Source organism: Natrix helvetica, assembly GCF_964273705.1.
Source record: "Natrix helvetica genome assembly, chromosome: 10".
Classification (NCBI taxonomy): domain Eukaryota; kingdom Metazoa; phylum Chordata; class Lepidosauria; order Squamata; family Natricidae; genus Natrix; species Natrix helvetica.
The window spans coordinates 20,935,541-20,958,188 of NC_138561.1; the positions used below are offsets into that span (position 1 = coordinate 20,935,541).

The following is a 22,648-nucleotide window of genomic DNA, read 5'->3' on the forward strand; positions in this document are numbered from 1 at the left end:
ATTGATTAATTGTTCTCACTGTCAGGAAATTCCTTCTTAGTTCTAAGTTGCTTCTCTCCTTGATTAATTTCCATCCTTTGCTTCTTGTCTTGTTTTCTGACGCTTTGGAAAATAAGTTGTCCCCTTCTTCTTTGTGGCAGCCCCTCAAATATTGGAACGCTGCTACCATGTCACCCATAAATCAACCCATATTCTCTCTCCTGATGGGCTCCATCAATGATTTTGTGGTCAGAGACAGCCACATTATGAACCTGGGGACTTTGTGCCCCGCTTCCCTGGAGCAATGTCTCCACACCCATAAAATAAATCAAAGCCGTCCTTTTCCCGGAGCTAGTCAACAAAGCTTCAATCGGTTAACTTTATTCCACATTTTTATTTTAAAAAAAATACAACAGAATGAGGATCTGAGAACCAAGGAACTTCGTTTCCATCCATTCCACACACATATTTGCTAAAACCAGAGACATCATCATCTGTTTAAACATGATCTGCTGAGTTTCAGAAGGACAGTCCCACCAGAGGTGACCTAGATATGAGTGAGGTCCTTCAAGGTCGCTATACCTAATTCTCAAACGACAGAAATGAAACCGCCACAGATTTTTAACTGACTCCTTTTTTCCCCCACCTTTCTATCTTGTGTTGCATTTTTCTTCCAGTGGCAGTTTCCTCCAGGATTAACGTCAAACTAAGACTGAACTGCCCACATTTTGTTTAGAGAACTGAGAAGAGTTTGTTAAGATGTATCAAGCATTCCTCGGCCTGATTCTGTAAATGCTAAATATCTTACCCTTTACTAAGGCCCTGCTCACTTGCAATGGGCAATATTTCTTCTGCACGGCAGATGTTAAAAACGGCAGGTGGTACCAACCGATAGCAGGAAAAATATTCATGGATATCTTTATATGCTTATTAGCCTGATGTGGCTCTTTAAGAATGGAGGATTGGTGTCCTCCTTAACACCGTGGTGGACATATACTGGTAGACCAAGTTCTCTCAGAAAGGAGAAGTAACACTAGATTTGGCTTGCAAGGAGGAGAAACACCTACATCGTCTAGGAAAAACATACCGAAGGACACGCCTGTGGTTTTGTCTCTCTTCTTCCTCACCTGTTCCATCAATCCGGTGTATTTTTAAATGCTGACGCATACCCCAGGAAGGATGTTAGGAGAGACTTCTTAACAATAATAGCACTCTCTTGGACACCTCTTATTATAAACATGCAACCCAACTCACAAAAAAAGGTAAGGCACTATACAACAAGCAGCGAGGTGAGCCAACAAGAGCGATAGGAACCAATGCCACCTGCTTTCGTCTGAATGTTTACACCCTACAGCCATGATGGCGAACCTAAGCCATGTTGCCTGGCACATGCGGTGTCACCCATTCTCTTCCGGGTTTCTGGCATGCACACACACACGACAATCAGCTGGCCTTCGTTCAGATGGCACTGCCGGAAACTGGAAGAGTTGGTCTTCTGTTTTCCAGCGTGAGCTCGCGCCAGCTGATCGTTGCTTGCGCATGCGTGCCGGTAACTGGAAGACTAGCGTGCCAGAAACCAGAAGTACATTTTCCGGTGCGCGCATGCCGCCAGGGCTGCTCCTCTTCTGGATTGTGGATGATTGTTGGTGCCAAAAAGCTTTGCCATCACTGCCCTACGACCTTCATCTTGAGACGACGTGGGTCTAAGCCCGTTACACATACCTCTTTCTAAACGCGAAGGTTAAAAAGGGGTTCCTGCAGACTTTTACTCCGCTAGTTGCTGCTGAATCTCATCTCCATTTCTAGGCCATTGTGAGCCAGCGCTGCCCAAAGACATTTTTGTGGTCATGTGGTCCCTTCTCACCAAGGCGGTACCTATTTATCTACTTGCACGTTTTGAACTGCTAGGTTGGCAGAAGCTGGAATGAGGATGGGGGCTCACCCCATTATGTGGCGCTTGGGTCTCGAACCTGGGCTACCAACTTTCCAATCCACTAGCCCAGCATCTTTAACCGCTGAGCCACCACGCCGCCCCCAAATGCTTCTACATCTGCACCCAGAGGACTTCACTCAAATCAAAATCTCCTCTGAGAGGTCAACCACAAACTCGGGGGTGTCCACCCCAAGCCCTCCTTAATCCATACATCTTGTTGTGCAAATGCAGTTCTGGTGAACTTGTATCTCAACCTCGGACACACAAGTACTTTAAGCGCCAACATTCGTGCGGCACCTTCCTCGCACGGGTGTTCTCCTGCCACCCTCTGTAGATGCCCAGCTAAGGGGGTAGAAGCATGCGATGCCATTACTGGGACGAAAAGAACTCATCCCTATTAGAGTTAAGACAACTCTTAAGAAGAAGCTCATTTTGTTTTACACGGGAAAAGACCCGAATACAAGACCAGCATACCTACACCCGTGAAAATCTACGAAAACACACACACACACACACACACACAGGGTGGGCAAGCATCATTTAAGCATAATTACCATTAGGAAACATGTGGAATCTCATGACTGATCTGAATCCTATGTGGAGTTAGCCGCCCACCTGCCTTTTGGGGGTGCTTCCTTAATTGCAGCGTTTTTTCAATCTCTTAAGAAACTCTTCCCTTCTTCTAATGTTATCTCAACCTTGGCAACTTTTTTTTTTAAGAGCTGGAGTTCAACTTCCTAGAATTCCCCAGCCAGCCATGGGACACTAAGCGAATGGTTGCAAGTCGAGGACCACCTGCACTCTTGAGATCTAAGGCAGCTTCTTCAAAAACGCTTTGACCCCCGTGTTTCTTGTTTCTTTAAAACCCATCCTCGGCCTCCCCAAATAGCAGAGAAGGGCTTCCCTTAAATTGAGGGCCAAAACAGCCGTTTGATCCAAGCATCCACACAAGCAGAGGGTACTTCTTGTCCGTAGGGTGGCCTCCTATTTAGCACGGGACGGATACTGAACCTAAAATGGAATGATCCAGTGAGGTGAGGGAATCCGAGACCTCATCCTGGCAAGCTTTGGGTTCTCTAGTGGGAGAATCCGAAGCAACGGGAGATCATCACCCACCCTAACACAACTCCCAGGCCTTGTCGGGGCGAAGAGAAAAAGGACGCCATGGCGCCAGGCACCATCCTGAAACTTTTCCGTTTCGTAGACTGGGTTTGGCTAGCCGCTTCCAGCATGTCCCGTGATTGACAATGGTGTCTCATGATGGACAACGGTATCTTGTGATTGACAATTGCATCTCATGATTGACAACGGCGTCCTGTGATTGACAACGGTGGCTGCAGGAACAATCTTTTCCAAACAGAGGAGAAATCAAAGGGGGAAAAAAGAGGAAATCCCACAGACTCCTTTAACAAAGAGATCTGGCGAAAAAATGAAAAAAAAAAAAAGCCTGTGTAGTTTCTCTAAAATCACGTAACCGCGATGGAGATGCTATTTGGACAGTTCCTCGGCGTGACTGTCCCTTTCCCCATGGCATTTGGTTCGTTCCGCTCGACGGAAGCCAGGCGTGGCCACATTCCGCAAGCGAGATATCGGAGGTTATAAAGGTATAAAACTCTGCTTGCTACAAGCAAAATGTTTGTTCGGTACGTTGATTATAAAGTCCACTGGCCCCAGGTTGCGGCTTCCCCCCCCCTCACCCCCCCGCACAATAAATACAACGAACGCCTCATGGTGGTTTTCAGCATGATTGGGCAGGCTCAGACCGAAAACTCAGGCGCGCCTTTCTTGGCCCTCATCAACAGGAGCCTCCGGATTCGGAACCCAGCAAAAGGATTAATCCAGAGCAGAGACGGTTGTCCCCCAAAGACCGACTTCATCCCTTCCCAGCACAGCCTCCGTTCCCACGTCGGCTTCTCGCTCTTCAGCCTTTCGATCTCCTGCAAGTTAAGGGGGGGGGGGGGCTTGGGTGAAATTCTGCAAACTTGGGGCAGGTGTGCGTGTGAGCCCAGATTCAAGGTCTCAGCTGGAGGGGAGGGAGAGAGGTTGCGAGAATGGCAGGTCCAAATTGCAACCGGGGGGTGGTGGTGGTGGTGGAGGGGGAGGGAAATGGCTTACCGTTTCGTCGTTGCATATCGAATGGATCTGGGTGCCGAACATCACGGCGGTGAACGTCAGAAACAGAAACCCTTCAAGGCACAAGAAGATCAGCAGGATGACGGTCACGGGCGGGGAGAAGTTACTGCATTCTGGGAAGGAAGGAAGGAAGGAAGGAGAGGGGAAAGGAGAGGAATGAGGGGGAAGGAAGGAGAGAAGAGGGAAGGAAGGAATAATTAAGTTTCAATTCAGAACAATCACATTCACGAGTCTTTTTAAGAATAATTAGCCTGTCCGATTAAAAAGGAACTGTGAGGTGGAATCCAAAACTGACTTGCAAATACAAAAGACTATTGTATTTAGAGAAGGCACAAAAACATTGAACCATATACTGGAGGGATAAGCATGTGGAATGGGGAGTCACAGAGAATGGATATATATTAGATATGTTGGCCAGATAGTTTAGGAGAGTTCTACTGGTCTGGGAGGGCGACATTCCAATTTTAGGGCTTCAAAACCGGCGGGACTCCTGAAAACCTCAGGAAGCATTTTTGATTTCCTAATCAAGTCTTTCTCAGCCTCGGCAACTTGGACTTCAACTCCCACTAACCTCCAGCCAGGGGGATTCTGGGAGTTGAAGTCCACTTCTCTTCAAGCTTCCATGGTTGAGAAACCTTGTCCTAATCTAACCTTAGAGGCTGCGATTTGCTAGTGGCTTCCTATCCAACTAATAATCAGGCCTGACTCAGCTAATTCCTAAGGTGAGATAAGGCCAGCCATCTGCCGAGATGCAGTTTGTGGAATTACATTTTCATGGCTGCCCAAGCAAAATATCCGAGAAAACAGGCTGGCCGCATCCGACCATCACGTTCAGTGGGACAAGGGGAGGTTAACCCTTGCAACTCCGGCGCCACATGCACGCAACCCTCACACAGCAAAATGTACCACGGAAACGGTTGCATTCTCTCCGTGGCTCTCCCGCTGCACGATCTAAGCATTGCCCACGCTGCATAATTCAAAAAGGAAATTATTTTGAAAACAAAAACTCCCAAATACATCAGGCCGGTTGGAAGATGTCGCCCGAGCACTCAGCAAAATGCTCTTTTGGAAACGCGCCAAGCAGCTTCCTTCAGGAAGCAGAACGATGCGGATATCTCCCAAGGCTCCCATCGTTTGAACACTCAACAGCCAATTTCCGATTTTCAGGCTTCTCAAAACGGTTGGGTACCTAGATTTTTCCAAAGGTGCTCCTCCCAGAAAATCTAACTACTTTAAAATGTCTTGTCTTAAGATCCGTTTTCCAAAACTACTGCAGCTCTGGAGATGAGCTCAGAAAAAACAACGGTTCTTCCAAAAAACCTGTTTTAATCACATGAGACCCCCGAATTGCATGTATTTGTTTCAGAATTATTTCTCTTTATAAGGAATGATTTGGCTTTGGTGTACAACTTTAGACATTCTGCTGCAGTTCCCCCTGCTTTTTATTAATCATCGCTTGTTTTTGTCAACGGCTACTTAAAATCCTTCCACGGTTTCAGGTGTGCGAGGCGGTTCCTTTACGGTCTGACGGCACCTGAACCGTTCTACTAGACAAAGCCGATTCAGGCGTGCTTAAAATAAACCGAAGACCGCGTACTCGCTTACCAATCCACTGATCTCGGACGCAGGAAAAGAACTGAAATCCACAGAGGATGAGGGCATGAGCTGAAATTAGAGCTATGTACATCTGGAAAAGAAGGGAAGATGCAGGCATCAATCGTCAGAAGGCATCTCTTCAACGCCATCGTATGTCTCCTTCCTTTATTTCTCATCTGTCTTCATTTCTTTCAGGGGTGTCAAACTCGATTTCATTGAGGGCCACATCAGGGTTGTGTTTGACCTTGGGGGGGGGGGAGCTGGCCAAGGTGGGTGTGGATGTGTCCAACTCGACATCACTTGGTGAGGCTCCGTTTTTGGCCACGACGGCCTCCTGCAGCCTTCTGCAAGCAAAAACAGAGCCTGGGTTGGCCTGACGTGGCTTTCCTGAGCTCCGTTTTTGCTGCCAGAGGGCTGCAGGAGGCCGTCGTGGCAGAAAACGGAGCCCAGGTGGGTCACATATGGCCTCCGCCGTTTTTGCTGGCAGAGGGCTGCAGGAGGCTGTTGCGGCAGAAAACGGAGCCCAGGCAGGCTGCATGCAGCCCTCCCAAGCTCTGCTTTGCTGGCAGAGGTACAGCGGGCCGGTCCTTTGTTGCTTCCATGGCGGCCCTGCGGGCCAGATCTAAGCACCCCACTTTGACACCCGTGATTTATTTTCTCCATTTTTGGAAGCTGCCTGATTCCACAATGATTTGAGGCAGCTTAAAACAAAAATTAAATGCAAACTATGCCTACCGAAAAAATTAAAATAAAATAAAAGGAACAGAGCTAATCAGAAGATGCTCCCCCCCCCCCCCCGAAAAAAAAAGTTCAAACAGCAAAACTAAAAAGCTCAGCCTCCATTTCTAACCCAAGGAAGGTCTGAGAAATAGCCAAAAGGGCACAGCGATAGAAGAGACGATATTTCACAAGGCAGGCACCATCAGCCAAGGAGGTGATGTCGGCATTAAAACACCACCGATATTCTGACTTGCAGATTTAAATATTCTGCTAACGTTCACTCCCTCTTCCCCAATTACCAAAAAACGAAACCACAATCCCTACTCACAGTAAAAAGCACAAAAAACCTCTGGTTCCTCTCCCCTACGCAGTTGTTCACCCACGGACAATGATGATCCATCTTCCGGATGCATCGTTTGCAAATACTGATGGGATTTAAAAGGAAAAACAAGTGAGGGACGGGGGGGGGGGGATGGTTATGTGCATTTTGTAGCTGAAAGTAGAACCCATTTTTTTTTAAAAAAACCAAGGTATTTGCATACAGCAAACAAGCCAGATTTATTTCCTCTTTTATAAACAGGACGAAACGTTATTAATTTATATTTTGCATTTCTGAACCGCTCACCTCCCACCAGGCGAAACGCTGGAAAAAAGATCAGGTCTGTATCATATCTGATAGGAGTGAAGATACAATACAATAGCAGAGTTGGAAGGGACCTCGGAGGTCTTCTAGTCCAACCCGCTGCCTAGGCAGGAAACCCTATACAGTTTCAGACAAATGGTTATCCAACATCTTCTTAAAGACTTCCAGTGTTGGGGCATTCACAACTTCTGGAGGCAATTTCTGTTCCACTGATTAATTGCTCTAACTGTCAGGAAGTTTCTCCTCAGTTCTAAGTTGCTTCTCTCCTTGATTAGTTTCCACCCATTGCTTCTTGTTCTGCCCTCAGGTGCTTTGGAGAATAGTTTGACTCCCTCTTCTTTGTGGCAGCCCCTGAGATATTGGAACACTGCTATCATGTCTCCCCTAGTCCTTCTTTTCATTAAACTAGACATACCCAGTTCCTGCAACCGTTCTTCATATGTTTTAGTCTCCAGTCCCCTAATCAACTTTGTTGCTCTTCTCTGCACTCTTTCTAGAGTCTCCACAGCTTTTCTACATGGTGACCAAAATTGAATGCTGATTATACTGAGACACCTGGCCAAAGGTCTTCTTTGGAATAACGCTGAAGTGGAGAATCCAAGAACTTTTCTTGGCTCCCAGCGATACAGAGTCAGGAAGAAGAGCTCAATGGGGATAAGCAAGGACCCTCAACTGGACGGAAAGGGGTGAAACATTTTTTTTAAGCTCTGAGAAATGCTTTTTGGTGGGGGGAGCATCTTTGGGATAACCATGACCTGGACAATTGAGAAGTTCCACAGACTCTAGGAGAGAAGCTCCTTTGAAGGATGACTAGGCTGATGACCCCTCAGGGTAGCAAAAGGGAAAGGAATTCACACCTCAGTTCTAACCAGATGGAGAAGATAGTAACAGCACATATATGTATGTTTAAATAAAGCATCAGTGAGATAGATGATATAAATAGAGATGAGATATAGAGAAATGGAGATAGATAGATAGATAGATAATAGAAAGAAAATGCTAGATATGGATAGATAGACAGGGAAAGAGAGAGAGAGAATGTGGACAATACAATATGTCAGATAAAATATTAAATTAATATAAAACCAGTAATCCAAGAACAGAGATGAGTTCATTTAGCTTCAGAATTCACCAAATTCAAATAGCTCCCAAATCCTTTAGGATTTAAGGAATTTGGAGATAATAGGAATAGCACTTAGACTTATATACCGCTTCACAGTGCTTTACAGCCCTCTCTAAGTGCTTTCCAGAGTCAGCACATTGCCCCCAACAATCTGGGTCCTCATTTTACCGACCTCAAAAGGAAGGAAGACTGAGTGAAGTTGGTTGGGATCGAACTCCTGGCAGTGGGCAGAGCTAGCTTGCAATACAGCTTTCTAACCACTGCACCACGAAGGGAGAGAGGAAGAGAGGAAGGGCAACAGCACTTAAGACTTATATACTGCTTCACAGTGCTTTACAGCCCTCTCCAAGTGCTTTACAGAGTCAGCACATTGCCCCCAACAATCTGGGTCCTCATTTTACCCACTTTGAAAGGACAGAAGGCTGAGTCAACCTTGAGCCTGGTGAGATTCCAATTGCCAAGTTTCAGGCAGTTGGCAGTCAGCAGAAGTAGCCTGCAGTACTGCACTCTAACCACCGTGCCACAATATCCTCAAGTTATGTATTATATGCTGGTTTCAGAGCAAGTCAAGGGCAGCGCGACAAATACCTGCAGTGATGGGCACGTTCTGGCTTCACGCTGCAACATTTGGGGCACTTGTAGATGACCTCGCCTGGTTTCAGCTGCAAACTCTCCATGTATTCTTTTGTAGCGTTTCCCTTGGGGACAGCACCCTAAAAAACCAGAAGGATAAAACTCAGTGATTCAGGAGGAGGCTTCTCATTTACCGTGGACTTCTCGATCTCCAAATAGGCCATCCTTCAGTTCCCAAAATCCCACGGCTGCTGTCAGGCCTGCAGCCATCTTTTCTTTCGCCAGCCACACTTTCCATTATTCTGCTATGCATTTTCTACTGTGGGAAAATGGGAAGGGGGGATTGTAAGGAGTTAGATGATATGTAGCCATAACAACATTCTTTCTAGAAAGCCAAGGTCATCCTTAGTCTCTGCACCTGGCCAGAACTGGATGGGTGGAAGCTGCCAGCATGGCAGTGGAAGATTGGACCATGTGATGGACTTGTGGGTGTTGGGGCAAGATCTTGAACTTTCAACTGGGTGGGAAATCTGGGAAGCTTTCAGGCTTTTCCCAGATGTGCCAACATGGCTCTCTTCATCAATTGGAACTTTGAGGAATTGTTTGCCTTGGACTCTGATTGACTTTTGGAGGCTATTTGGAATCCTGACAGCTGCATTGAATGTGGGATTTGGAATGCGACAACTCACCACGGCCAACTTACTACAGCCAACTCACCGTGGCCAGTTCGCCATGGACAACTCACCACAGACAACTTGTGTTGGCCAACTTGCCTTCACCAACCCGCCACAGGACAATTTAAGAAATATATTTATGTAAAATAATTTAAAAATTATTGTAATCCTTGTCATTCAGATTTCATTTTGTCCCTCCTTTTGCATCCTTCCTTTAATGATTCTATTCCACCATTTCCTCAATATTATGTAACTTTTGTTCCGTGGCGAGTTGGCCATGGCAAGTTGGCTGTGGCGAGTTGTCCAAGATTCCCGGGATTCTAGGAAGCGTGACTCCACATGGTCAAGAAAGACTCCTCTGTGTGGCATCCAAAACTGTTGGGTCTCCATACTCACTGGATCCGTCAGCATGGTTCTTAGGTGAGAGGACAATGCAAGCACAGCCAAGCCATTGAAGAGGACTCCGTTGACTAGGGAGTACCAGAAGTCTTTGGAAGGCAGCAGCATGACAAAGGTGACCACGAAGTCGGCGTAGACCACCAGAAGCCAGGTCATCACTGCGCAGACCATCCCGCAGCTGTCGCGGATGAACCAGAGGCGATATCCCGCGTCGCACTCGGATGACGACGAATCGTAGCAGTCGTTCTCGGCAAGAAGTGGATGGTGTTCAACTTCACGCAACCTGTGCCCGGATGACTGCATGGTTCTCCGAACTGGCCCTGAGGGAAAATAACCAGTGAGTAGCAGTGCACTTAGGATCCTAGACGGCACATCTTGTGTCGCCAAGGGATGGCGAACAGCCCATCCTGCTCTAACTTAAACGAGTCAAACGCAGTAGGAAGGACTCCAGAATCAATGTATCCAAGGTGGATCTCCACAGACTCAGAAGAACAAATATTTAAGATCCCAAGGGTCAATCAGGGATTCCCCCCCCCACCACACACATTATGCCAGCTGCCGAGAAGAACTTCTAGAAGTCCTCAAGTCAGATGTTGAAACATAAATAAAAGTAAAGCATTGTTTGGAGCTCAGAGTTGAAATGAGGGGTCTGTGGTGCTCTCTGAGCTTGCCTGTTTTCTTGCAGACATCTCCTTGCCCAACGGAATAACATTATCAATGCTATAAGGGAGAGGGGAGGAGGAGGAGGAAGAGGAGACGATTGTGGCATCCTTGGTGCTTGATTGTTCTTTTGCAGACTTTTCACTACTCAAACTAGATAACACCATCACTGAACAATCTAGCTCAGAGAGCACCCAGGACCCCATAAAATTAAAATCTTCCTCTCTTTTCACACTGCTTTCGTTTCTGGCAGTCCTTTCGAACTGGCTTCTCAAGTATAAAACCTTTGGGGGAGGGACCTTGCAAGGGGGGCTCATGAAATCCACCTCCTGCTTGACAGATCCATCGTTGGACTTCCATCGGTTAATGCTGTTTCTGCAGAAGTTTGAATACCTTTAGCCGTGCTAAACGAGATGGCCATTTCAATGAGTTACTTTCGCGTAGGAATTGCACCTAGGATTTTTATTTTTATTTTATTTTTTGAAAAGTCCGCCTCTGGGGAACAAAGAAGTTCTGCTTTGGATCCGTCTCTTGGTCCTCTCATTTGCCTGGCCCATCCTTCTCTTTTCCTCGCGCACGGAAGACTTCCGGGGGAATAGTTGCTAAACCCCATTTGGTGCCTTGAATGAAGTTCTAAGGAGCTTCATGAAGGCAAGGATGGCCTCATTATTGTATTTTTCAGACTGTAAGACGCACTGGAGTATAAGACCCACCAAGATTTTGAAGAGGTAAATTTAAAAAAAAAGTTTTTTGCCCTCCCTGGCCCCCAGGCTCTGTAACCCTCCAAACCCTCTGCACGCCCCATTTTTTGTGAAAAAGGGGCATGCAGAGAGTTTGAGAGACCTGCAAAGTGCTCCTGGGGGCCAGGGAGAGCAAATATGCAACGCGTGGTGGGTTTTGGAGGTGAAAAACGGGCCTGTTTTTCACAAAAACGGGGCATGCAGAGGATGTGGGAGGCCTGTAGAGTGCTCCTGGGGGTTGGGGGGGGGGGGGAAACCAGCCCCGTTTTTGAAAAAATGGGCCCCTTTTTCGCTCATTTGTCCCCTCCCCAGCCCACAGGAGCACTCTACAGGCCTCCCAAACCCTCTGCGCGTCCATTTTTACGGAAAAATGGGATGCGGGGGCAGGGTTTCGGGAGGAAAAAAATGCTGTATCCAGTGTATAAGATGCACTGAGATTTTCATCCTCTTTTTGGGGGGGAAAATGGGTGCATCTTATACTCCGGAAAATAACAGTAAATCATGGCTCGTTGGGAAAGGAAGGAGCTCCCAGGGAGCGGCCCCACGATTCGGACGGAAAATCAAAGTAGGAGGAACAGCTGCAGTGTGAAGTCTCTCAGATGCCGAGAATGACAAGAAATCCTAGAGACCCTTTTCATCCTAAAATCCCTATTGATTGGGTGCTACTACAATCGGTGGCAAAGAGCAGTGCTGAAAGCCTACTATTGATTTGCTGATATCTGAGCAGATGCTTCTCGCCACCTCCCCCCACCCCCCATGGCAAGCTTCCTTCTCTCCTTACAAACGCAGCAGCCATGAAGGCAGCCTTAGAGGCGCTTGGGCCAATGTGTGATTATCCTTGATTTATCACCAATCGTGGCGGGATTGCTGGGCCAGGCAAACTCAACAAAAGTAGGGCAGAAGGAAGGAGGGATTGATTCTGCCTCCTCTTCCTCACTGGTGTTGTAAACGGTGGGACAAAGGGCCTGTGAAGAGTGATAGTCGCTATTAGAAGTTACAACTGCCAAAACATCTGAGGGAGATATTTAGGCGAGCGAGATTCCAACAGCTCGACGCAATGGACAGATATGGCCAGATACCCTACAACAGTGATGGCGGGCCTTTTTGACACTGAGTGCCCAAATCGGAATGTGCATGCATACGTGGGTGCCAGAGCACCCAAACACCAGCTGGCCGATGCACGCACGCCTGGGTTTTTTTTTTTTTTTTTTGCTATTTTTTGCTGTTTTTCAGGCCATTTTGGGCCAAAAACGGCCTGGAAACAGTCAGAAAAAGGCCTGAAAAACAGCTTGTTTTTTGAGCCATTTTCAGGCCATTTTCTGGCGCTCCAGTGTCCACAAAGACCAGCTGGAAACCAGAAGAGCCGCTGGCGATGGTGTGCATGCCGACAGGGAGGGCGTGCCATAGGCTCGCCATCACAGCCCTACAATGAGCGTCTCTGCATTTGTGGAGCGGCAGAGGTAGAAGACTTGGCTCACATCCTATTTGATTGTTGCGTGAATAAGGGGGTGAGAGACAGTTACCTTGGTCCATATACCAGGCAAAGGATCCCTTGGGATCTCCATATCAAAACAACTTGCAGCCAGAACCTGAAAATAACATTTAACTCAGCACAGTCCTTAAACAAAATGGTTCGTTTGAGATCTGCATATGTGGGACTGATGGGGGTAGATTATAAGGGGGACACCGAAATATAATTTGATGTCATTTTATTCTGTTTAACATATTTATGTATTAAATTATATTGTATCTTATCCTATAGCTATTGTATTTTACCCTACTCTTACTTTAAACTGTTTGCATAGGATTTTAAACCCGCCATCCTGGGCCCACCGTTTGGGAAGCCAGGCTCTGCCTGTCACAAGCCAGGATAAAGGGTGAGTGATGGAGGAGTAAACACTGCCTTAAAAAACCTTGGTCCAGCTGGCCCGGCTGGGAGCACCTTTCCAGGGTTACAGGAGAAGACAGTCAATGGCTTTGAAGGTGGAAGAGGGCTGTACGCCCCAACGGCAGATCAAGCGGCAGGACCAGCTTCTAGGAGAAGGGAAACTCTTGATTACAAACCTCCACTGCCTTGTGGCTGCATCCACTATGGGAAAAGGCTTCAGGAGTCAACCTCCAGGAAAAATCCAGAGCCGGAGACCCAGAAGCAGTTCGTGACTGTGTACAATCACGTTCTGGTAACTCCTGTGACGCAGCTGGAACCCATCGTATCAGCTCTGCCCTTCTGTTGGATTATTTCAGGGATGTGGCGAGGGGGGATCTGCTGCTTGGGTAACAGTCTATCCTCCATATTAATCTACCCAGGCCTCGTGCTCTGAAGAGGAGACTCCAGCTTTATCTCTTTCCAGAGCACGATACCATCATCTTTTGAGACTGAAGGATGCCAATGTAATAGGACTTTATTGGTGATATGTGTTTGAACCTTGTGCTTTGATATGGCCTATAGGCTAATCAATAAATCTATAATAATAACAACAACAACAACTTGATGATAGTAATCACCCCTCAATATTATTTTTCTTCTTCTTTTCAAGGTCCTCGGAGACTGTCTGGACAAGCCCCTGCACTTTTCCTGGGGAGGTTTTTCAAAAGCAGTCTGCCATTGCCTCCTTCCTAGGGCTGAGATTGAAGGACTGGCCCAAGCCAACCCCGCAGATTGGGCACCTAAGGTAGAACTAGAACTCACACAGTCTCCTGCTTTCGAGCCTGATGCCTTCACCACTACCCGGAACTGGCTTCTGGGTCTATAGCAAATTCTTCTTTCGCTGATACCTCGGAAGGAGTCTGGATTCACTCAGAACCAACCCAAGGCTTACGATCCTTAGGGATCCAGCTGACAAATGGCATTTTGAAGCAAGATTACAAGCTTCTAATCTTGCCCTTGGAAAGTAATCAAGTCATCCACACAACATCCTAAGCATGACTTGATTGCTGTTACGATCACAAAAAACAACCACCACCTAGATGAGGAGAACAAAAATCTTCATTTTTGGCACAGGGTTCAGATCATAATCCACGGAGAAATTCTGCAGCAAAAACCTGGTTTTGCTTTTCCCCCAAGATGCTGTGTAAGTTAAAAGACATGCTGTAGGCAAGGGAGAGGGGAAGACAGCATAAAGGAGGTTGAGTTGTTGAAAACCCCAAAAATGTGATCAAACATTAGACTGGAAGGGAGGAGATAATGATTCCAACCTCATGCTGATGCACAGAGCCTTCGCAGAAAACGGATCTCTTTCAAACCACAAACATTTTAGACAGGGCTCGACTGTTTTGCAGCTTTATAAAATTGCACCAGGTTGGAGAAAAATTCATTTTTCTCCAACCTGGTGCCCTTCAAGCTTGCTGCATTGCAGTTTACGTACGTCTCTTAGCCAGCATCCTCTTAGCCAAGAGACCAAAGAGAGTTTGATCTTAGGAGAAGGATGGCAGATGAAACGTTTTTCACTTGGGACGTCAAGTGTAGATTTCCCGGTCATGAGACTATCAAATAGAGGTTTTTGCATTCACTGCATAAAGGCAATAACGACACCCGGGAAACTGATGAAGAGGGCAGTCAGCAACAAGAGGCCACGACGATTTAAAATATGAACTGTACCAAAAGCTCAGGGAAAGGTCCGTCAAATACTCACCCTGGGAATAATGTGAACTCCTGATGAAAATACAACTGCCCCACTGCCCCAAAAAGCTGCAATTTAGAAAGAAAAGAGCCTAGTCATGTATGCGGGCCAACTGGCCACGAACCTCTAGTGGTGCTTCCAGTTTGAAACGTTATCCATCAATCTCACTTCCCTAAATCATCTACCTGATGGGAAAAGACCCCTCCTCCCTGGCTTTCTAATGGAACAGTCGAGGCCAGCTTATGAACTTCACCAGTTTTTCTCTGCTGTTTTGTCTGCTGCCTATCCGAAGAAAGCTTCGTGAACAGGAAGGAAGCTGGGTCAACGGTGTGGAGGTTGGTGCGTGCAGGTGTTTCTAAGGGCCAGGGGGAAAAGAAAACGATACATACCTGTTAGGGACAACGGTTAGTCGGACATCTTGCTGTTCCTTTGGGCTTCTATGATGCGCACATGGTCATCTCTGGTGTGACCTGTGACGAGAGTAAATAGAAGTGCGTGTTGCTCACAGTCAGAACAGCCCGAGAGAAAACCCAAGTGGGGCATCATCTGCAAAGTGAGGAACATCTGCTGAACCTGATAGCAGGGGCTCCCTGGAGAAGCACTTTTTGACCTCTGGGCTCACTTCTCAAGTCCAAGCATCTTCCTTTCTCTGGATTGAGAGAGAGACAGAGGCAGAGGCAGAGGCAGAGGCAGAGAGAGAGGGAGAGAGAGAGAGAGAGAGAGAGAGAGAGAGAGAGAGAGAGAGAAAGAGAGAGAGGTGTCAAATTCGGGCTATCTGCCCTGCTCTCTTACTGGCCAGCTGTCCCCAGGTCGCTGCCATATTCCAGAAGGTTATGACCCATCTGGAAGGCAGAATGCAGGCCGCCCCGAGGGCTGCGTGAAACTTGCGACCGATACAAACCAAGGTAACCAGGATAACTTGGAACCGTTTTTGTCAGGGTTTAAAACCTTCTATTTTAGGTATTATATTCCTCCAGCTGAAATTGGTTTTGAAAGGTTTAGGATTTGGGTCCCCTAAAAGTTGTTTCTGCTCTACAGTATGAAATACGTTCTTCTTTGGGTAATTAAGATTAGATATTTCTTTCCATTTGTGGTATCCCCCCTCCCCCCGAAGTTACTTTGTCAGTCACCGCTTCTGTTCAGGTTTACTTCCTCTGCCATTATTTCATTTCCCATGCTGCCAACTAAACTGCAAGTTAATTTCACTTCTAAGTTATTTTAGCGTTTACATTTTTACCATTTTATTATCCTCTTTCCCTGCCTTTAGAGGATGGCTGTGGCAAATGGATTCTTGCTATTAATGTTTTACTTTGATTTACTTTTCTCTTATTTTAAACAGAAACTCTAAAGCAACTTAAAAAGCAGAAAAAGACAGTAGCCGTTACGTAGCCAAACTACCAGTGTCTACGAGCAAAAGAAGGACCCCAGCAAATACGAGAGAAATTGCTAACGAAACACAAAATCATAATGAGCAAAAACACAAAATGCTTCTTCAAATAACTCTGTTGACTTCTCTCTCAACAGCCCAGAATGCAAACAACTCAACAGCACAGTGATAAAGTCAACAAGAGTGAATAATTCAAAAGTACAGAAAGTGAAGTAACTTCGGGCATCTCGTAAATGAGCCAATCCACGTTAGAGCAGGGACTTTCCCAGAATCAAGTCAAGACGCCAACCGACTCTGTTGTGTAGGGGGTTGGACTCTGTTGCTCGAGTAGGGGGTTGGACTAGAAGACCTCCGAGGTCCCTTCCAATGCTGTCATTCTGTTGATGGGGACTTTGAAGATTTAGGGCAAACAGGAGTCATGTTTTCATCCTACCAGCAATTGACCAAGAATGGGACAAGTTAAAAACCGAACACCCAGGCAAGCTATGGTACATTTTGACGTTTTGCTGACATCTGTAATATAACTCAGATTTTTTTTTTTTAGCTATAACATTTGATGGTCCACATCATTTTCCTCTCTCCTTGTTCTTTTTAAGAGCGAAGTGAACATTTATCTGCTTTTTTTAAACCTTCCATTTAGCAGTCTTCAGCCTCTCCCCAGGGGCTTTGATCTGCTCTCAAAAGTTTTGCAATTCATCCTTCGGCTGCTGGATCTACTGGCCAAAATTGATATGCAACTACTGAGGCCAGCTGATGGATGGGAGGGTTAGGCATCTCTTTCATTCAATTATTTGAGGCTTACAGAGGCAGGATCTCCACTAATGACTTCCAGCATCTTTTAGAGTCACCCAATTAGTGTTGTTTTGGAATAATTGTACAGTCACCAATTATTGCAAGGGGGAAAAAAAGGACAGAAATAATTTAAGGTTTTGCCAGGCAACGAGAAAGCCTACCCATTCTATTGCGTATCACTTCCTGAAGGTGCTTAGGAGGCATGCTCTAATGCAGGATCAGACGATGCTTTGCCTGCAAAATGTCTCAGTTTCAGTTCGCTTTTTTTCTTCTAAAAAGAATTTTAAAAAAACCAACAACCCCAGAAACGGATGCTAGATTTTCCCACGCCCTAAGAAAGCATTCTAGTTAGAAAGGAGAATAGCCTAGGACTCTAGGAGTTACACTAACGTCCTGAACTAGCTCAAGACAATCGGTTTCCCATTATTTTCTAGAAGTATCACTGCTAAGAGCTTTGGATAGACTTCAATCTCAGATGTACAGCTGGAAATACTGGATTTTAGAGAGTTGAAGCTGCCAAAGTTGAGAAACCCTGAGCAAAACTGGGAAATCCTGTCTTGAATGAAGCAGGGGCAGATAGGCATGATGAAAAAGTCTACCGGGGTTGGACTAGATGACCCCCCAAGATCCCTTCCCACTCTGTTATTCTATGTTCTATTGAGAGATGAGGAACCCCTCACCCAGGTGGGGATTGGCACCCCTGTGTCCTGAAACTCCAGCAACTCATCCTGGGAGGCCACAGTCCCCCTAAAAGGACAGGGCTCCAATACCCATCATTCCCATCCAGGATTCCAAAGAGGAAGGCGAGGGATGAGAGATGACAGTCCAGGCTGCCTGGAGAACACCCAGCTGGGAAAACTCCCATCAGCTTCCAATTGGGATGGGCCTCAAATCCCATAATCCCCCACCCCCGTGGCTGGGGATTATGGGAGGTGAGGTCCAGGGCAGGAGAGAGGAGGCGGCGGCACATGGCAGGGGCTGGAAGGGGGCGGGGCCTCTGAAAACAGGAAGAGAACAGCTGGCGTGGGCGGAGCCATCCGGCGGGGAGGGGCCATATGGGCGGAGCCTCGCTATGCCCCGCCCTCTCGCCTCCTGACAGACTCACCTCGCCCCGGTTCCTTCAGGGTTTTGCTTCTTACGATGGCGGCTGATGACGATGGCGGCGGCCCCGGCCCATTCCGTATGATGGGGCCCGGCCCCGCAGGCCCCGTCGGCTGAGGATCCGTCGCCGCGGAGGTAGCGCCGAGCGGACGGTCGGTCGGTCGAGCTCCAGAAGCAGCACGGCGTCCCGCGCATGCGCGCCGTCACGCACTTTTGGCCCGGCCCTCAGGAGGGCAAGGGGGACGTCCGCGCATGCGTTCAGAGGATGGGGTTTCCCAAGGGGATAGAGGGAAGAGCGATAAAAAAAAATAGGAGTTCACGACGACTTTATGGGGCGGCGGGGCGGGGCGAAGGAGACTTCACCGCTTCTCTCGTTTTGAGGATGGACCGGAGCATGTGGTTGGTGGGAAATAAAACGCACATGACCCCTCTGGCCGGAGAGAAGGAACAAGAGTGGCGTTGATATGCCTGTTTGCTCCGCAAATGGCGGCCGCCAAATGACATCGGAAGTGACGTTTGCGTAAGCACGCCTCTTTATTCCTCCAACTCTAGGGTGTTCTACTTCGGCCCCAGCTGGGTCCGCGCCTGCGCAGAACGCACGCTGCCTCTCCTGCCCTTTGCAGGGTTGCTGCAATTCATCAGTCCTGCAACTTCGCTGGGCGCCGGCGCTCTCCTCGTTCCTTCTCCCCTCGGCTTTTGCAATGCCTCTGGGCATGTGCAGAAAGCCTTGGGCTCTGTTCTTCCTCGCGGACTTTCAAATCTATCCATGCCACCCTCCCTGCTGGCGAATAATGCATTTTATATATGCTGCTTTCTTAGCAAACCCAGGACAACCTCGCAGGACAGTTGTGCACATGGTAAGACAGCGCAATAAAAGAAACGAGTGCAATTCTCATTGCGAGCTGCAAACTTAGTTCACTGCTCTGTGTTTACGGGGTTTCCCTTGAACCCTGCAATCACTATGGTGATTGACAGCCAACAAATGGAATTGCTATCCTTATTGCAATTGCAACCACAACTTCTCCAAGTGAAGATGAAATAATAAGAAAGGTAATGGACTGTGCTGAAATGGACAAACTAACTAAAGAAATCCAGGGAAAAGAAGAATCAGAATTCTATCAGATATGGGATAAATGGTATAGGTGGATGGAGGAAAGAAATAAGAATCCTAGGCGATAAATAAGTAGAATGTGGTAGCTCTTATAGATTGTTGTCGGTTTTAAAAAGGTTATTCGTTGGATAATATAAATATGAATGATTCTAGATAAAAGTACTTTCAAACAAATATAGTTAAATGAGATGTTGGTATATTGACGGTATAAAGATCTTTGATTTAAAATGCACAATTCAATTTGAATGAAATATAAAGAATGATTGTAGTAATGCACGGAATCTAATTGTAACCAATCGACAGGCTTGCTGGAAGATGTATTGAAGAGTGTTTATATGTGTGTTTTCTGTCTAATTAAAACAATAAAATTTAAAAAAAAACAATAATTTCATGCGTGTTTGCTCAGCCTAAACAAAATTCTTTATTGGCCAAGTTGATTGGACACCCAAGGAATTTGTCTCCCGTGCATAAGCTCTCTGTGTATATACAAGCAACAAGTAATAAAATCATGATCATAATGGTCATAAAATGTACCATAAAGTCTTCTTATGAAGATGCAACACTTAGTCATGGGACATTAAATAAGCAATGAATATAAATCATACTAGGATAAATTTCTCCCCTCCCGTTTTATTCTCCTTTCTATCAATGAGAATATTGATATTCTATATTCTGGTTCTGTCCACCTTAGAATGCAAATGTCGAGAAACTGAATCGCCTTAAAATCTGAGTTAATCTGAAGTACTTCGACTTTTCGAGACATGCTTTGATAAAAATATTGATATATATATATATCGTTCCCAATCTTGGGGCGGTGCTCATCTCCGTTTCAAAGCCGAAGAGCCAGCACTGTCTGAAGACGTCTCCATGGTCATGTGGCCGGCATGACTAAATGCCGAAGGCGCACGGAACGCTGTTAACCTTCCCACCAAAGGTGGTCCCTATTTTTCTACTTGCATTTTTATGTGCTTTCGAACTGCTAGGTTGGCAGAAGCTGGGACAAGTAACGTGATTCAAACCATGTGGCCCCCCAAAATCTATGACTGTACTCCGGCAATGGGATTTCAGTAGGTTATTTCACGTTTATTTCAATGCTTTTCAAAGTTCAGAACTTTCCTCAGACAAAATGAATAAATGCTAGCTGGAGACATTGGCCTCTCTCTTTGGACCCAATATCCCAAATTTCTCTGGGAAAAAAAATCTCTCAAGAGTTGAATCCTGAACTAGTTTATTAGATGAAGTTCTGTTCTGTTTTGTTTTGAAAGGCACAAAACAGTTTTAAATTGGTTTCCTTGTGTCCACCAGGGAGCAGCCTTGGATTAAAATAGGGAAGCATCTTTTTTTAAAAAACTGGAAACTTCCTAGGCATCTTTTCAGTTTTCTTCCTCCCAAACACCCATCCATAACCCATAATGTACAATTTTTGCCGACTGTTCCATTGAGGCTTCAATTTAGAGACCCGTACCTTTAACTATCCCTCTGCATAAACTCTTCCTTGCATCTGGAAAGCTAGCTTCTCAAGAAAAAAGGAAGTCTGCAAAAAATCTGCCGCATTTCCCCCTTAGGGATACAGATCTTTCCGTGCAAAGAAAACACGTTCCCATTTTGTAACCGTGAGAACAAGAGACCTCACGGTGTAGCTGAGTCCAAATATGTGCCATTTGTTTAAAAAAAAAAGAGAGAAAGAAAGAAATATGGAATCATGCACGGCTTGGAATCTGAGAACCCTCCGCAATATCTGTTTGCCAAAGTGGTAGCGAAAGAGGAATGGCGGTGGACGGCGTCATCTGTTCAGGATGGATAACTTATTTATGGCCTTCCTTCTGACAATATTTGTAAAACTTGGCAATCTGCAACTGATGGAGTCCAGCTGCAAGCCCAGCTGGGATCCAGATGTTTTCAAACATCTGTGCATCTGTTGCTTTAGAATTGGGCTTCCATGGCACAGGGGAGCAAATAAGAAGTGAAAATTAACTGTTGGGTTTCCCACCTACCCCTCTTTTTTACCCTCTCTTTTCACCGAGTTCTTGAATCTTTGGGGCAAATCAATCAAAGATGCTGGGAAGGAGGGCATTTAGGGTTAAATATTTCCCTTATGAATATATAGGTTCACTCCGCTCTATAATTTGCAAATTGGAAACTCAACCTTGCTCCTGCTAAGAGACAAGCCGAAAATTCCCTTGCTGGAAAATGGGGAACAGAAAGAAAAGAGTGTCCATGTTACGACATAGGATACTTGAAGCGAACTCAGGAACTGTTGGAATTTCAGGATGGGCTGGAAGACAAACGTAATTTCTCTCGAGCCAGGTGGGCATAGCCTAGCCTTCCTTTTCCCTCTGTTTCCCTTGGCAGCACGCTCCCTCCATGCACGAAATGGCAGAGGAACGCTGTCCAAAGCACACCTTGGCAGGGGACAAATAATGGAATCCTCCAAGTTTAAGCTACTAAAAAAACAGCCCTGGAAGTCCAGTGTGTCCTTCCAAATACTCCCCCATCTTTTTTTGAGCGAGAGAAGTTAGAAGCTATGAAGTTGTTTTTCACACCTATTTAGGCTCCTTTAGCTCCTCTTTCCCCTGGGGGAGGGGTCTTGGAGTCCTCGGTTCAGGGGCTTAAATTTGGGTGGGTTTTTTTTTCTTCCCTTAAATGACCGTCTCATTCTTCTTCAGGTTCTTGGACCTCTGGTTGAATATGGAGTTGTTTTTAAAGCAAAGAAGTTGATCTTAAAAAAAAAAAAAGGGTTTCCTGTTCTGATGACAATTGTAAGGATAAACTGGTTGCATTACACAAGGGCTTTGCAAAAGCGGGAAAATACCCTTGCTCAAATTACCTTGGCACAGGGAGAATTCTTTGAGTTTAGCATATGAAACCTGTGCAAGAAAAACAACCAAGCTCACAGATCATCAAGGACCCCACAATAATAGATTTATTGCCTCTAGACAGATAAATATAATAGAGCATCCCCTTGCTCTTTTATTGTTGTTATTATTATTATTATTTCTCCTCCTCTTCTTCTTCTTCCTCCCTCCTCCCCCTCCTTCCCCCTCCCCAACTCCACTCCCTTCTATCCCTGGTGATGCTATCTAGTTGGGTTATAAAATGTCTGCAAGCTCAGAAAGCATCAATAATGTCTTCTTCCTCCTCCTGTACCCCCCAAAACTGCTAAGATTCCCTGAAAATTCTCTTTAATTTATGTGCCAGTCTGAAGTACTCCTTTAATCTTTGCCTTTTGCTGCCGTACTTCCCAGACAAGTCAGACGAGGGGTGGCATTTTAGATCTAATCTCAGAATGGTGATTGTATCTCCAGAACCATTTTGCCCGCGAGAGCTGAGATCTTTGCATTTAAAACTTGCACTTCCTACCCACCAAATCCCATCCCCTTTTTTGTCTCTTTATAAATTATTAGGTATTTCCAATAAGTACAGAGAAACTTAAGGAACAGTTTGTTTTGCTAATGTTTTTGGAA

The 22,648-nt window shown here is 46.1% G+C and overlaps 1 protein-coding gene across 4 annotated transcripts; it reads right to left on the reverse strand.

The window, feature by feature from the left end:
• Positions 1 to 353: 353 nt before the first annotated feature.
• ZDHHC7 (zDHHC palmitoyltransferase 7) lies at positions 354 to 19,419 on the reverse strand. Of its 4 annotated transcripts, XM_081963457.1 has the most exons (10): positions 18,078 to 19,419; positions 15,367 to 15,442; positions 15,183 to 15,263; positions 13,863 to 14,136; positions 9,771 to 10,093; positions 8,716 to 8,840; positions 6,690 to 6,786; positions 5,651 to 5,732; positions 4,028 to 4,158; positions 354 to 3,849 (listed from the first exon to the last, which is right to left on the reverse strand). In XM_081963457.1, the coding sequence occupies exons 5-10, from the start codon at positions 10,074 to 10,076 to the stop codon at positions 3,670 to 3,672; spliced, it is 921 nt and encodes a 306-aa protein (XP_081819583.1). In that variant the 5' UTR covers positions 10,077 to 10,093; positions 13,863 to 14,136; positions 15,183 to 15,263; positions 15,367 to 15,442; positions 18,078 to 19,419; the 3' UTR covers positions 354 to 3,669. The 4 variants fall into 4 exon arrangements, with proteins under 4 accessions (XP_081819583.1, XP_081819582.1, XP_081819581.1 ...); XM_081963456.1 differs by lacking the exon at positions 15,367 to 15,442; XM_081963455.1 differs by lacking the exon at positions 13,863 to 14,136 and having other exon boundaries at positions 18,078 to 19,418.
• Positions 19,420 to 22,648: the final 3,229 nt, after the last annotated feature.

Coding starts and splice junctions, on each gene's coding strand:
- ZDHHC7 (XM_081963456.1), bottom strand. CDS start 10,076: ATGCAGTCATCCGGGCACAGGTTGCGTGAAGTTGAACACCATCCACTT. Junction 6,787..8,715: donor GAACGTGCCCATCACTGCAG/GTATTTGTCGCG, acceptor AAATCCCATCAG/TATTTGCAAACGATGCATCC. Junction 3,850..4,027: donor CGATATGCAACGACGAAACG/GTAAGCCATTTC, acceptor CTTAACTTGCAG/GAGATCGAAAGGCTGAAGAG.